This window comes from Sminthopsis crassicaudata, chromosome 3, assembly GCF_048593235.1.
Source record: "Sminthopsis crassicaudata isolate SCR6 chromosome 3, ASM4859323v1, whole genome shotgun sequence".
In the NCBI taxonomy this organism is placed as follows: Eukaryota; Metazoa; Chordata; class Mammalia; order Dasyuromorphia; family Dasyuridae; genus Sminthopsis; species Sminthopsis crassicaudata.
The window spans coordinates 4696982-4713052 of NC_133619.1; the positions used below are offsets into that span (position 1 = coordinate 4696982).

The 16071-nt window shown below is 45.3% G+C and overlaps 1 protein-coding gene across 2 annotated transcripts in view; it reads right to left on the bottom strand.

Annotated features, from left to right (window-relative positions):
• CCDC50 (coiled-coil domain containing 50) overlaps window positions 1-15762 on the bottom strand; it is a 75781-nt gene extending 60019 nt beyond the window's left edge. For both annotated transcript variants that reach the window (XM_074297865.1, XM_074297864.1), the window contains exon 1: window positions 15298-15762. In XM_074297865.1, coding sequence (XP_074153966.1) covers window positions 15298-15346 — 49 coding nt within the window. In that variant the 5' untranslated portion in view covers window positions 15347-15762. The remainder of the gene's footprint in view (window positions 1-15297) is intronic.
• Between the last annotated feature and the right edge of the window lie 309 nt (window positions 15763-16071).

A 16071-nucleotide genomic window follows, 5' to 3' on the forward strand; every position in this document is an offset into this window, starting at 1 on the left:
ACCATTAAAATCTAGTTCCCAGGTCATTTTATCCAGACAGCTTTCCCCTTGCAGATCTTTTTCCTTTTGTAGATGTCATGAATCTTAAAGTATTTTATGCATTTATGTGTGTATGTGTGTGTGTTATTTTGTACATTCCACATAAAATCATTTCTCCTGAGTGGAAATCTTCAACATAAAGAAGATCCAACTCACTTCCAGCTGATCAATGATGGACAGAAACAACTACACCCAGAGAAGGAACACTGGGAAGTGAATGTAAACTGTTAACACTACTGTCTTTCTACCCAGGTTACTTACACCTTCGGAAGCTAATACTTAACGTGCCACAAGAACATGGGATTTACACACATATATTGTATCTAGGTTATACTGTAACACATGTAAAATGTATGAGATTGCCTGTCATCTAGGGGAGGGAGGGAAAAATCTGGAAAAATGAACATAAGGGATAATGTTGCATATATACTGTCAAAAAATGTATAATTATAAAATTAATTAAAAAATTAAAAAATAAAAATAAAAATCACTTTATTTTACTCCAAAAAAAAAAAAAAATCATTTCTCCCGGAGGGGAAGGAAGCAGTGGCCAGTCCTCCTTTGCCTTGGACCCACCAGTCCCCTTTGCTCTTATCTATGACTTGTGTGTGTTATATTGCTCCAGTGAACTGTGTCAAAAGCAAATGTGGTTAAGAAGAAAAGAACAGCAATCTAAGCCTTCATTTGGAGCCAGTCCTCTTTCTGCCTCTGCCCCAAATTCTGCCTACAGTTTCTCTTCTGTTCCACTGACCCATTTTCCTATTTTTTTTTTCCACTCAGCAGAAGAAAGTTGTAATGAGAAAAGCCTTATCATTAAGTCAGGTTAAAGGGATCTCAGAATTGAAAAGAGCTCCAGTGGCAACTTAACCCCACCCCCAAGCTTGAACTAAAATCCACATGACAAGTAATCATTTCTCCTTTTTTTGAGGGGGAAACTGCCATCCCACCACCCCAAAATAGCCCATTCTACTTTGAGATAGCTTGAAGTGGGAGAAAGCTTTCCCCAAAAGTCCTCTAAATGTCAACCTCTTGCTCCAAATTCAACCTTCTGGAGGAAAACAGGACTAATCCTTCTTCCCAACACTTGACAGCTATTGATCTCCCTTTTCTTTCCTCCCAAACTTTCTCTTCTCCAGAATAAACATCTACAACTCCTTCAATTGATAGCATAGGGCAAAGGTGTGAAAGTTAGGACAGGCCAGCAAAACTCCCTGGGAGCACATCAAGCAGATTAAAATGTAACTTAAAATGTTTGACCAAAATAAATAAAAAAGTAAAACAGCACAAATAAAGTAGCTTTCTCAATTAAAATGTGTCCACAGGCACCTTTTTCTATTTAACATCATCATCTTATCACAGCCATCTCTAAGAAAGTGTAACTTCCTCTTAGGAGAGAACAATCACAAAGTAGCATCTTACTGAGCAGTAGAATGCCCGCCCCCCTAAAAATAACCCTTAAGTAAACACCTAAAAGCTTAGATAAACGTATTCTTTTGTATATCCTAAGAATCTGACTTTAAATAAGATACTGTTAATAGCCCCTAATCAGTGCCAGCAAACTTGGTAAATATGGGCCACTCTGCAAATTCAGGGATGATGGAATATGTGAGGAGGTGATGGGAAAATAGATTGGGGAAAATAAAATAAAACTATTTCTGCCCTCAAAGAGTGGGGGAAGAAGGAGAGAGGAAGAAATGGGTCCCGTGTTCTCCAGTCAAAGCACAGCTAAGAGGCACCATAGTGCCCAAAGTACTGGCCCTGAATTCAAGATTACTCTTCCCAAATTCAAATCTGGTTTCAGACACTTATTTGCTGTATGTTTTCTCATCTGTAAAATAATCTGGAAAAGGAAATCACAACCATCTTTGGCAACAAGACCCGGAATGAGTCACCAAAAAATCTGACATGACTGAAAACACTGAACAATAAAAACAACAGTGCTTAAGGAGAACAAAGTTTCTCATGGAGCTGTCATGAAGAAAGCTTTGGTGATTTCATAAAATATTCAGTATACTTTTTGCAAGTTATTTTGAGGAGCCATTACTCAAAACTATTAGATCAGTGCTTGTCCTGATGCACAACCCTTCCTCTCCATTGGCTCTCCTTTTGAAAACAACAAATGGGGCTACTTTTCAGCCACAAACAACAACCACTGGAACTTAAATGGTACTTCAAATTTTGCAAAGTTCTGAATATCTCAATACATCATCTTTTAACCGCCCTAGAGGGTAGGAATATTTTTTAAGGAAAGGGAGGCAGGAAAACTTGCCCAGGAAGTATGTGAGACTATATTTGAGCCCTGATCTTCTTAATTCAATCTCCATTATTCTAGATCAGGAATGGGAAACTTTTTTTTTTTTTTTTTTTTTTTCCCTGCCAAGGACCATTTGGACATTTATAACACCATCCATGGGGCCATACAAAGTTATCAATTTAAAAAACCAGCTTGTTACATGTGGTCAAACATTTAATTAATTCACCCCTAATATGAAGGCTGAAACTATGGCTGCCTTGGTGGAGGGAGTGGACCCAATGATTTCATGGGCCTTATGTGGTCCAAGGACCAAACCCCTAGACCAAAACCTCTAGATTTTAGGTCACCTACATTCCAGTACTGCTAATGGAATAACATCAGGGCACAGATTATCAGCAAGGATGGGGAAGAAAAGGAACAACTGATTTGTCCTGCCTGTCCACTTTGGAAAGCCTCCAGTTGTAGTGTCTATGGGGCTGGACTTATATTCATTGAGATCCATTTTCAAATCCTGCTGATTCTTCCTAATTGTTTGGCCCTCAGTGCGTTTTTTAACTTCTTCTAGCTTCAGCTGCCTCATCAAGGAGATGATAATGATGATAATAGCGATAATGGTGATATTGATGACAATGACTACCATTTTAAGATGTGCAAATAATTTAACACAAAAACCTCTCAGATCTGTTGTGAGCATCAAATGAGATAATGGGTGTGGTTGTGTGTACATGTGTGTATGTAATATGCCTCAAAAATATTAGATCAATATATAAATGAGATTTGTCATCAAAATGACAATTTCATTGTCAATGAAAAGATGACCTTTGGACATGAGCTCTCCTACAGAAAGTGAAAGCCTGCTGCTTCTCCTTTACTAAGATTCTAGCCTTCCTGGCTTGGCTTTTGTCAGATTCCCTCACTCTCCTCTCAAAAGGGATTTCCACTTCCTAAATGGGGAAGCCCCTGAACAGCAAGCACAAGGCACTGGGGTCTAAGCAGGGAGCAAATAAGCACCCCGGGATTCTGCCTTTGAAATGAAAATGAGGAAAATGACAATGGGGCTGTCAGCTGCATTGGCTTGACTTAGGCCAGAAGAAGGCCTGGCTCTGGTGCCTTTATCACTCTACTCCCTACCATCTGCTCAGCAGCTGTTTCCCACAATTCTTGGGAATCCATGTGTTCAGAGTAAGAAAAAGAAAGCTCCATTGATTCTACTTGTTATGAGGGACAGGGGAAAGAAGCAGTGGTAGGAAAGAGAGCAATGATTTCAAAAAGGAAAAGGAGGTTGATAAGATATTTGCACAGAAGGGGGCTCAAACAAGACCACCACAAAGGGATGACTACATGTGAAACTGAGTTTATAATTTTGAGGGAGAAATCTTTTTTTTTTGTGTGCTCTTTATATGTGGAATTTTTATGACTTTTTGACTGAAAAAAAAAAAAAAGAAAGAAAGAAATAGGAAGGCTCAAAAGTCTTAGGAAAGAAACCTCTGACTCTGGGAGTATTAAGAAGCTCCAACATTCAGATCTAAAGCTCCTGGGCAGTAGAATGAGCCTAAGTAGATGACTTAGGAGAGGAGAAACCAATGTAGGAACTGGAGTGTTCTCAGGAAAGAACTGAGGTACCGCAAAATGGTGGCTAGGATAGGGAACAGGACAGAATCAAGATGCTCAGAGCAGCAGTTGTGTTTGAGCCTGCAAAGGGCTACAATAAGTGGATCCTGAGTCTAGACCTCATACCCAGCTTCCTGTTGACCCTGGTGGGTCAATCCAATCCAAAGGAACAGTACATGATGAGCCAAGAAGCAGGGCTAAGGGCCAGTAATTGTGTGCACAGCTGTAGCCAGATGACCACACACAGGATAGACAGAAAAAATGTGTTAGGGACACACAGTGAAGTCTCAGTTAAGCATGAAGGCTAAGTTATGAGACAATGGGATTGGATGAAGCAGCCCCTCCCCTGAACTAGTTCCACTGGACTGGAAAACTGTAGACAAACTAAACCCAGGTGCATGATGGGAGAATGGCTAGAATTTGTCACTCAATCAATAATACTTATGAAATGGCCAGTGTACCAAACACTATACTAAGTTGTAGGAGCTTGGGAAAAGGTTCAAGGAGGCAGTGTAATGAATTTCCAAACTTATAATTCAAATTAACAGCTATCTATTAACCATGGATAATGACTAAGGCTCAGTGCTGTTTGTTGGGGCTTACATTCTATTGGATCTTTCTAGACAGAGTAGTCTAGTCAGTAAAGTTCTCCAAATTGCAGGTCAATCTAGAACATCCTCCATGAGGCGCACGGGGTACAATTGTGAGGCTTTGGAGGCTTCATTTCAAAAGTTCAGAAGGAGACACAAACAGACCAATTCTGTCTTGACAAGGGGAAATTTAATATGTGCTAAAAACAAAACAAAATTACCCAGTAAAAGTTCATAGTTTCACATTCAATTCTCTTTTTGCTCTTTGGATATTGAAATGCTCATGTTTATTGATGATTGTTATTTTCACAATAAAAACAAAAACAAAACAAACAACAATAACAGGCACAAAAACTTTTAGGATGACTGGTTCCTTGGAAAAGAATATAGATATTCAGCCTCACTAGAGCAGAGCTACAGGAATTGGCAGAGTTTCCCTCCAGGCTCTGCCACTCTGTACCCCTCACGTGTCTGCCCACTGGGCAGGACCTCCTTTAGGCTCAATCTCCTCATTAACATAATGAAAGGGCACCGAACTCAATGATCCCTTGCCAGCACCAAATCTTATGTCCTACATACTGAGAATGAAAATATCACAGAACACAAACAATTTTTCCTTGTGGCCTTGTCTTCACATTTTGGTGAATCATAAGAAGTGAAGACAGGAACAAAAAGCAGAAGAGACCAATGGTGACTCCCATCACATTTGGCTGCTGTAGTTTTATGATCTGGAACAGCTGGGATTTGGCTGGCACCAGTGATCCTGATAAGAGGTAGGAGGGAAATGCAGTAACCTCTCACCTATTCAGTCACCAGACTGTGGAAAATAACAGAAATCCAAGGACTACACAAAAGAGGTTCCTAAACAGCTGACAGATGGCCCAAAATGTGTGCATTAATTGCATGTACTGTTCATATCAGTTCTCTACCAGTGTCAATTTTTGACTCACAACTATATTGTCTTCTTGGGGAGCTCATTCAGTCACTAAATCTCTACACAGATGCCATCTGAATGTATATATCCAGCCCTAAACTCTCTTTTTGACTCTGATGCAGCAACTTCAACTGGCTGCTCACCATTTGTGCTTGGATGCCCTGCTAACATCTCAAATTCATCACATCAACATCCTCTCCCTTAAACTCATTTTTCCTATAAATAAACAAACAAACAGATAGATAGATAGATAGATAGATAGATAAATGGATAAATGAATGAATGAATGAATGAATAAATAAATAAATAAATAAATAAATGAATGAATGAATAAATAAATAAATAAATAAATAAGTAAATAAATAAATAAAATCCCTATGTAATTTGAGAGCCCCACCAACCTTCCAGTGACCTAGGTTCACAAAATTCATAGGAGGCCTGACATATATATACGCACACACACACACACACACACACACACACACACACACACACACACACATACATATATATATAAAGCCTGACTTTTCCCTCTCCTACCCCTTCATCCACTCTGATATGTATTAATTCTTCATTCACCAAGTCTCTCAAAACTGGCCTCTCTCTCCACTCTGGGAAGCACTTCTTTCTAGACCTTTACTAGCTCTCTCCTGCTCTTCGACAAGACTAACCTATGGGGTCTCTCTGTTTCAGATCCATCCCATTTAATCCCTTTTCTATGCAGTTTCCAAAATATACTTGAAGGACCTAAACAAACCTGCTCACTCCCTTGTTCTCACAAACTGCTAAGGCTGGCATTTAAAAATCCACAGTCTTGCCCCAACCTCGTTTCCTAGCCTTATTTCAAACCTCCATATGGATATGGAATCACATGCCCTTGCCTTGAATCTAGGTTCTGAACATGTATATTAGTTAATGCTCTGGACTCATTTCCCTACTTGTTAAATGAGGAGCCATTTCCCCCCCCCCCCCCCCAGGTTTTCTTTCTTTCTCTGAATAGGCAATGCTATGACACTTTTATGCCAAGGTATGGTTCAGTCAAATAAGACTCCAAACTTGACTTGTATTCAGGGTGGATTGAATGTATGAAATCCCTTTCTTGCTCACCCCTGCCTTTCAAAATTTTGATCTTATGATGAATATTGGAGGAGATGTGGGAAAACTAGAACACTAGTACATTGTTGGTGGAATTGTGAACAGACCCAGGGGAAGAGGGAGAGGGAGGAGGAAGAGGGGGGAGAGAGGAAAGAAAAGGGGGAGGAGAGGGGAAGGGAGAGAGATCTTGATCTTGCTTCAGTCTGGCAAGGGTCTTTTTTTTTTTTTTTTTCCCAAAGACAACTTCCCCCAGGGCTTCTAGCACTTATGGCTTTAGTTCTTCACAAACTGTATTTACTGATTTTCGATCATGTGACATCCTCATTTCAATGAAATACAAGGAATTGTAACCATATCTTTAAAACTCTAGCTCCTAGCAGAATACCTAACACATAGTAGGTGCTATATAAATGCCCAATGCCCCTCTTGTTCCTACCACAGAGCCTAGCGTGTTGTAGGTACTACATAAATGCTTAATCTCTCCCTAGTTCCTAATACAATGCCTAAGGATACCAGAAGATAACTGATGATTGTTTGATTGAATTAAAGAAGCTTTCAGGTCTCTGGCCCCCAACTCACTGAAAGTAGCTCACCTAAAAGGGATTACTAGAAATGTTGGAGGGCTTACACAATGACAAGCATGATAGCCTGGCAAGAAAACCTATAAACTGCCACAGCAAGTCTATGATCTTCCAAGAAATGGTCCCATCAAGTCTCCGCTCCATAGATAATACACAGACTCCTCAGAGCTCACACAGATTATGCAACAAACTGAAACAAAGACATCCCATCACTTCCATTTAAGAAGACAGAGAGGGAAGAAGGCTAGATTTAGAAAGATAATCCCAATGGAACAAGGTATAAGCTTGAGACATCAGGAAGAGGTATTTGCAAAGAAAACCTGTTTACCTGAAAATGCTGAAGAAAGCCAGAGCTAGTACAGTGCAAAGACCAGACCAGGGAAGCCACCTGTACTCAAAGAGCTCTCACCCTGCTCCATCCTTCATCCATTCAGCCAGGAGGAGTATATGCAGGCCCTGCTGAGTGAGGCTTGGCATCCTTTCCCATTCTAAAATTTAAAGGGAATGGTAGGTCTTTAGACCACTGACCAAGGCTAAGAGCTCCAAATGGACAAAGGATGCTTTCTTAAAAACCATCATGGAGAAAAAGCAGAGATGAGCTCCTATTTTTGTGAAGCAGGTGGGGAGACACGCACACACCTGAAGTTCACCCTCCCACTACCTTCTGTTATCCATGAAGAGATTCACTGACCAAATATGGTGAAATCTTGGGAAAAGCTTTCAGAATGATGAAATCCTTTCCTTCATGCTCCTTTTGTTTCTCGCAAACACTATTCCTTCCAAGTGCCTTTTAAAATAAGCTAAGAGAGCTTTAATGTCATGTCCATCATTCTCCTACTCTTCTTATGGGACATTTTCTTTTCCATTATCATTTTTATAAATGGAGAAATTGACGCAGGGGTATGACTTACTATATCGTTCAGAGACTGTCAGCTGCCGAAACAAAAATAAAACCTGAGTGTACCAAGTACTCCTAAAAAAACCATGGACACCACCTATGTTTAATTACCTGGGCATTCGAATTAAATGCTATTTTAATGCTACTGAAAATATAACAGAATGAATCAAACTTATTTGTTCTACAATGAAAATATAAGTTTAAAAAAAAAAAGAAAGAAAGAAAAGAAAGGATGGTCAACTCCACAACTCACTGATGGAACTAGGGATCAAAACTTACTATCTAGTACCTAGGGAGAGGAAAAACGTTGTAGAAAAGAGAAAGAACCAGGACCAGATACAGGGAAATCTGAATTCAGTGCCTAGCATTTTCCAATTTTCCATTCTGAGACCCCAGGACGATATTTGAAACTCCGGACCTCAAGGAGCTCCCCAACATTCAGATCTTGTACCAGGAAAGAAATGACCTCACCCAAAAGTTCCTCTACTGATCTAGTAGTTCCAGATCTGGCCACCCCAACCATCTCTCAAAAAGAGATTCTCAATGTAGTCTGCTCCCTGCCCTTGTGTGAAAGCTCCCCAAATACTCATCTCTCCTCCAGTGGCTAGAGCACCTTAGGGGCAAGTACCCTGTTATTTTTTTCCCCAACCCTCAATATTTCTCCTCAAGGGAGAGTGAGGACCCTGCCTTGAATTTATCCCTAAAACCAGGGCTTCTTAAACTTTTTCATTTGTGACCTCTCTTCACCAGAGAAATGTGTAAATATATCCCTGAATATACAGATATTTAAAATATACAAACCAAACATTTATTGACGATAAATTATAAGGAAATTGATTTAAAATAATTCTTTGGTATTCAGATGATTTTACCATCATTCATTAAAGATAAAAGGAAATTTCCATAGTAATGAGATGACTGCACTTATTTACTTTTATATAAAAAATTAAATATTGGTGAATATTTGATACTTTTTGCTGTTGACAGTTTTTTTTTGAAAGCCCCCAATTATAAGACCCCGTATGGGGTAGAAACCCATAGTTTAACCAGCTTTGCTTTAAGAAACCTTATTCTATTATTTCTATTATGTGGTTGGGAAAATTGGGATGAAGTGGGAGATATTCTGGGCAGAAATAAATGTTGACCCAAGGGCAGTGGGCTACCCAAAGGCAAACAGACTGGCCCACAGTGGCAGGAGCAAGCACCTGTCTGATAATAGCCTAGAACTGGGGGAGAGAATTGGCAAAAGGAACACCAGTGGAGGTGGACACTTGGAAAAGAAGGCGAGGCGATCACTAGTGGCAATAAGATGGCCAGCTGAGCTGCTGTTGTGCAGATACCAAGAGAATTCAAGGCAAGCCCCCAGATCATTGGATAGATGGACATACTTCCTGAGGTGAGACTGAACGACAGCCATGGAAGGATGAGGATGAATGGAGGGACCAAGAGCAAGTTAGACCAAGGATCCAAAGCCTCCCTCCCTCATGGGTAGCCTCTGACTTCACTTGTGACATGCAGAACAGTTCTTGCATGGGGGAGAAACTCAACAAAAAATAACCATGGCTCCTACTTATAATTGCCTTTCAGGTGATCCTCACAACAGCCTAGTGGGAAAAAAGGGGCTATCATTATCCCATTTTGCAGATGACAAAACCAAGGCTGAGAGTCATTCCACAATTTGCTTGGATCACCGGCTCCACCTGTTCCCAGCACCACACCTGATCTATAATCATTAAATGAATAATACTCACCTCTCTATCTTGACTCAGTGTTGTGACCTGCCATCTATGCTTGGAAATTATTGCTTATCTTTTGGTAAGAAGCTGAGTGGGTAGGAAGCCAATCCTAACAAAATAGGCCTTTGCCGTTCCCTGGGGCCTCTGGGCAAGCCTGGGATGCACTCCCTCCTCACCTCATCCACCAGGAACAGCCTCTCCAATCCAGTCTGGCCACTTATTAGCACTCCCCTAACTGCCACTCACTTGACATTCACAGATTCACATGAACAAACATTTCAAACTTTAAAGGCCACTTCTGCCTCCACTTCCTCATATTATGGATAAAGAAAAAAGCTCAGAAGGATGAGAGGATTTCCCCAAAGCCAATAAAGCTAGAACCTAGAAGATTGGGGACTTGCACCCAAAGCCTTTGCTTCCTCAGCTGCCCCTTCCCATGGCACCACAGTAAACTCCCATTACTTTCAATATATTCTCTACTTATTGATTTCCATGCAGAGTTGAGGATAGAGGGCAGCCAGGTGGTGCAGTGGATAGAGCACCTCCTGCAGTCACGAGGACCTGCATTCAAATAACATGTCCTAGCTGTGTGACCTGGGCAAGTCACTTAACCCCAACTGTCTCAGCTAAAAAATATATATATATATATATATATATATATATATATATATATATATATATATATACATATATATATATATATATATATATATATACAGAGAGAGAGACAGAGAGAGAGAGAGAGAGAGAGAGAGAGAGACAGAGAGAGACAGAGAGAGACAGAGAGAGAGAGACAGAGAGAGAGAGAGACAGAGAGAGACAGAGAGAGAGACAGAGAGAGAGAGACACAGAGAGAGAGAGAGACAGAGAGAGAGACAGAGAGAGAGAGAGACAGAGAGAGAGAAAGAGAGAGAGAGAGAGAGAGGAGAGAGAGAGAGAGAGAGAGGAGAGAGAGAGATGAGAGAGAGAGAGAGAGAGAGAGAGAGAGAGAGAGAGAGGGAGGGAGGGGGAGGGGGAGGAGACAGGAAGGATTTATTTTCTTTTTCCTTTTGTAACTCTGGGACCTAGCACAGAAAAGACCTTTCAAAAAGGAGATGTTTAATAACTACAAATTGGTTCACAAGCTCACTGATGGGCCATCAATGGTGATCTAGTCCAACAAATTCATTTAAAAAATTGTTTTGTTAAATATTTTTCAGTCACATATAAAAATTTTCACCACATATCTATGCACATATCATATATGTATTTCCAAAATCTCTCCTTCCCTCCTATTCCTCCTCTCACCTTGAGAAGGCAAACACTCTGATTTCCATTACACATGTCATACCAAACATTTTCATTTTGTAAATGAAAATTACACACACACACACACACACACACACACACACACAGAGAGAGACACACTAAAACAATAAAAATAAAGTTTACAAAGTCTACTTCAATCTACATTCAGAATTGATCTGTTCCCTCCCTGGAGGTCCCCTGGTCCTCTAGAACTGTCTTGAATCAGTCATTACAATACTTTCATTCCTATGGACAATTTCTGATTCCACTCGCTTCATTTTGCACGTGTTGGAAACAAATCTTGCCAGATTTCTCAGAAACCATTCTGTTGGTCATTTCTTAGAGAGCACAATAGCGCTCCATCACAACCACACACCACAACTGTTCAGCCACATGCCAGTTGATGGGCATCCCTCACGTCCAATTCTTTGCCACCACAAAAGGAGCTGTTATGCACATATATATGTGTGTGTATGTATATATATATATATATATATATATATATATATATACATATATATATATGTATATATATATATATATATACATTAAATGCAAATAATCTGTTTCCCTTTTCTTTGCTCTCTTTGGGATACAGACCAGGAGTGGAACTGCTGGGTCAAAGGGCACACTCAGTTTTATAGGCCTTTGGGCATGCTTCCAAATAGCTTTCCAGATTGTCAAACATCCATTTTATAGAGAAGGAAACTAAAGTCAGAGAAGTTAAAAGCTTGTCCAAGGTCACTTGGAGTAGGGAAAAGAAGGCTGTAGAAGACTCAGGCCTCAAGTCCCACATGCTGGATCTCTCTGTCCTCCTGGGCCTCCTCTAACCTACAAAGCAATGGAGGCTGCCCATAATCCCATGCTCAGGGAGCACCTGGTGACAGGTATGCCATGTGAAAGAAGGACTGATTGAACCCCTGACCCCTAGGAGCCTCCAGGCTCTCCCCATCCCTGCAGAGTGACATCCCAGTCAGCCCAGGTGAGAAAAGGCTGGGATGCAAATTGAACCCAGGGTCCCAAGGCTTGTCGGGAAAATCCAAAGCTGTTCATTACTCTAAATAAGCACACCACAAGATGTCAAAAAAAGGCTGCCAGGAACCACCCTGTTAATAACACAATCCAAATAAGGAATGTTCTTTACTCTCCCTAAAGGCCCACTGAGGCAGAGATTAGACTTCAGCTGAGGAGAATAAACTGATAATCTTTATTTCTCAGTCCTCAGCTTCTGGCTGGTACCACAATGAACACAATTGAGGGGCCAGGTGGGAAGCTCTCAAAGAACCTCTGCCTCCAACCCATGCTGGCCAGAACAGCCAGTGTGAGCTGACAGATGACCTTCCACAGAGTGGCCACTTTGTGCTAAAAAGCCCAGCAGAGTTGGGGGGGGGGGAAGAGGGAAGGAAGAGCTGAGGGGGGAAGAGCTGAGCTCCTCAGAAAGCTTGGTCAGCAGCCTGCCTATTAAAAGAACTGCTAAACATCCCACCCAAACTAGGGTAGAAGTTCCCTTGTCAGAACAACTCCAGCATCTCCTTCTCAGGGCACATCTTCACCGATCTATTTTTATTCTTTTAATTGGGGTCAAAAGAAATTGTTAGGGAAGGACTGGCCATGATGAGGGTTTATCCTGTACCTTCCTCAGAAGAAATGAGTGGGAATCCTCCCCAAATCCCAGTCAGCCCTCCTGCCTGCTCCTCCCAGGGAGCACAAACTTTGACCTTGGCACTCAATTAAAATACTTCGGATAAATACCAATTCTGACAAACTAAGCAGACACGGAAAGTAGTTTATTAAATGAAATTTCATCCACCCCAGCATCACAGTCCCAACCTCATTTGGTCAGCAATCATTTATGAGACACCTACTGTTGGCTAGGTTCTTGTTCTCTCTCTCTGTCTCTCTGTCTCTCTCTCTCTCTCTCTCTCTCTCTCTCTCTCTCTCTCTCTCTCTCTCTCTCTCTCTCTCTTCCTCTCTCTCCCTCCCTCCCCTCTCTCCCCCCCTCTCTCTCTCTTCTGTCTGTCTCTCTCTCCTTTCTCTCTCTTCTGTCTGTCTGTCTGTCTGTCTGTCTGTCTGTCTCTCTCTCTTCTGTCTGTCTCTGTCTCTGTCTCTCTCTCTCTCTCTCTCTCTCTCTCTCTCTCTCTCTCTCTCTCTCTCTCTCTCTCTCTCTCTCTCTCTCTCTCTCTCTCTCTCTCTCTGTCTCTCTCTCTCTCCTCTCTCTTCTCTCTCTCTCTCAGTTTGGGAAACCACTTCCTTTAATGGGACTTGATTTCTTCTTGTGTAAACTTAAGAGAGCCAGGGTGATAAGTGCAATGACCAATACATACATTCCTGGAAGTTCTTCACTTTATCTCTCTATTCCACCCAAGTGCCTGCTGGGGCAGAAGGAGGTGGGCTCAGGCTTCCAAGACCTTCAAGTCACACAGCCCCTCTGAGTCCCAGCTTCCCCATTTTTAAAATGAGGAGGTTGACCTCGGTAACCTCTAAGGTTCCTTCCCACTTTAGACTTAAGATTCAGTGATTTCTGGCCTCAAGGAGCTTACTTCTAAAAAAGAAATGTGGAGACAGATGAGTGCTATGAATGTGGAAGTGACGGTGCCTCTGTGCTAGGTAACTTTCTAAAGACTGGGAGCAGAGAGCTGCTGGCCCACAATTCCCTTACACGGGGGAGCCCAGAACCAGGGACACCACAGGCCCTGTCCAGAAACACATAACTATATAGGTGGGGCAATGGTTAGAACTGGGGAAAGGGAGTCAGGAAGAATCACGTGAATTGAAATCTCCCGCTTACTAGTTGGGTGCCTCTGGGCAAGGGATTTCACCCAGTTTGTCCGTATAATGAGCTGGAGGAAAGCCTGCCAAGAAAACCCCAAATAGGAAGGCAAAGGGTGGCTGCGACAGAACAAGAAAGCAGCAGCCCGGCCAGTCACAGCTGGGGAATCCCGGAAAGCCTCCAGGAGGAGGACATTTTCGAGCTGACCTTTCAAGGGAGCCAGTCTAGGGGGGGAGGGGGGGGGGAGGAAGGACGACCACAACTTTTTTTTTTTTTTTTTAACAGAAAGCTGAGCAGAAAAAAGGGGCACCTTGAATGGGATCCACTGGGCACCCCCCGCCCCGGAGACTGATGGGAACGCTGGCCCACACAATGCCTGGGGCTGAGTGCCCCCGCTTAGACTTTAGTTACTGAATGGGGGGGAGGCTAGCCCAAAGTCCATAGGCAGGAAAAGCAAGGGAGAGCCCCAGGCCAGCCATCCGCTTGGGGGAGGGGCACGTGGGGGAGCGGCGCGCAAGGAGTGGGGAGCCCCGCTCCGCGGCCCAAGTTCAGGGAAGGCATTTGCAAGTCAAAGGCCAGAGGGCCCGAGCTTTCCACACAATGGCCCGCCCCGGGCTAAGGAGGGAACTTGGAGGAGGGCGCCCCTCAGCCCCGGGCTCCCCAAGCGGAGGCTGGCAGCCGCTTCTCGGGCCCCAGGGCAGGACCGCGCCCCCCGCCCTCCCGGCCAGGGCTCAGACAGTCCCCCCGCCCCCCAGCTCCCGGCCAGGGTTCGGACCCCCCCCACCTTTGTGCACCGAGGAGGGAGCGAACAAAAGCGCCTCGGCTCCCGTCCCCCCCACTCCAGGCCACCGAAACATCTGGCGCCAGGCCGGAGCGGGGCTTCTCCGCAGGCGGGGCCCGCTCGCCTCCGAGGCCCCGAGCTCTGCTGGGGGGGGGGCGCGGCCGGATTCCCGGCACCCCCAGCTCGGCATCGCCCCCCACCCCCGGCCCAGGCAGGCGGGAGTCCGAGGGATCACCTCAGGCCAAAGCAAACCGGCAGCGGGGGGGGGGGGGGGGAGTGTTGGGGGGCGGGTGATGGGGGAGGGGGCGATCGCTCAGCCCGGCCCTTTAACGGGTCTGGGAGGGGGTCCTGACCACATCCAGCTCGCCCCCACAGCCTCCGGCAGGGCCCCGGGGGGGAGGGGGAGTGGCAGCCTCCGCTCCGGGGCCAGGACGTCCCGTGCCAACTTTGGGAAAAGCCCCGAGTCCGGGGGGGTCTGGAGCGGCTCCCGCCTTTGCTGCGGGACCGGGCGGAAGGGGAGACCCCCGCCCCCCACGCTCCCGGGCTCCCAGGCAGGAGAGCGGGGCCCAGATTTCGAGGGATGTGCCGGGGACCCCGAGCCCTCCCTCGCCCGGGTCCCTCCTGAGGGAGCGGGGGAAGGCGGCGGCGCCCCGAGGGTCTCTGGCCAGCGCCGGGGTCACGGGACGGGGAGGGAGCGGAGCCTCGGCCCCGGGGGGCTCACCTTCCTTCACTCCGGGAAGCTTGGACTGGTCTATGCTGATTTCGGCCATGTTGGGAGCGCCTCCCGCTTCGCCTCGGCCCGGGCGGTGCTCACGGCGGGGAGCCCGGAGAGCCGCCCGGCCCGGCTCGCAGACGGAGGAGGAGGAGCGGGCAGCCGGAGCTGGAGAGCGGCCCGGAGAGCTGCGGGAACAAAAGCCGGCGAGCCCGCGGAGCCCCCGCCTTCCTCCTCTCCCTCGCCTCCCGCTCGGTCTCGCCTTCTCTGAGCTCGCCTCGGCGCTAGGGAAGCCGCAGCCACCTGGACCACCTGCTCATCCTCTTCTGGGGCTCAGCTCTCCATTGACATAAAGTAAACGGAGCCAGGAAATTGACACAAAGCGTCCGGTACGGCGAGAGAGAGGGGCCAGAAAGCCGGCCGGGAAAGAGGGAGGCGGGGAGAGCTGCAGGTTTTAACCGCAATTGCCTGTCTGGCCGGGAGAACGGCGAGAATGGCCGCAGCCTCCCGGCCGAGCCTCCCCTGCAGGCCCCTCGGTGCTACTGCACCCCAAGTCTGGAACCCCCAAAGGAGGGCCGGGAGTGCGCTCCGAGGGCGCGAGGCTGGAGACTCTGAGGGGAGGGGGAAGATTTGGGGGCTACGGAACGGGAGAAGGGGAGAAGAAGGGTGACAGCAGGGGGCGGGGCTGGGGGCGGAGTGGACACTCCTCTCCCTAAGCAGTCCCTCCTCTTCCCATCCATCCCTCCTCCCCTCCCCCCCGTGGGGCAGCCTCATACCCCGGTC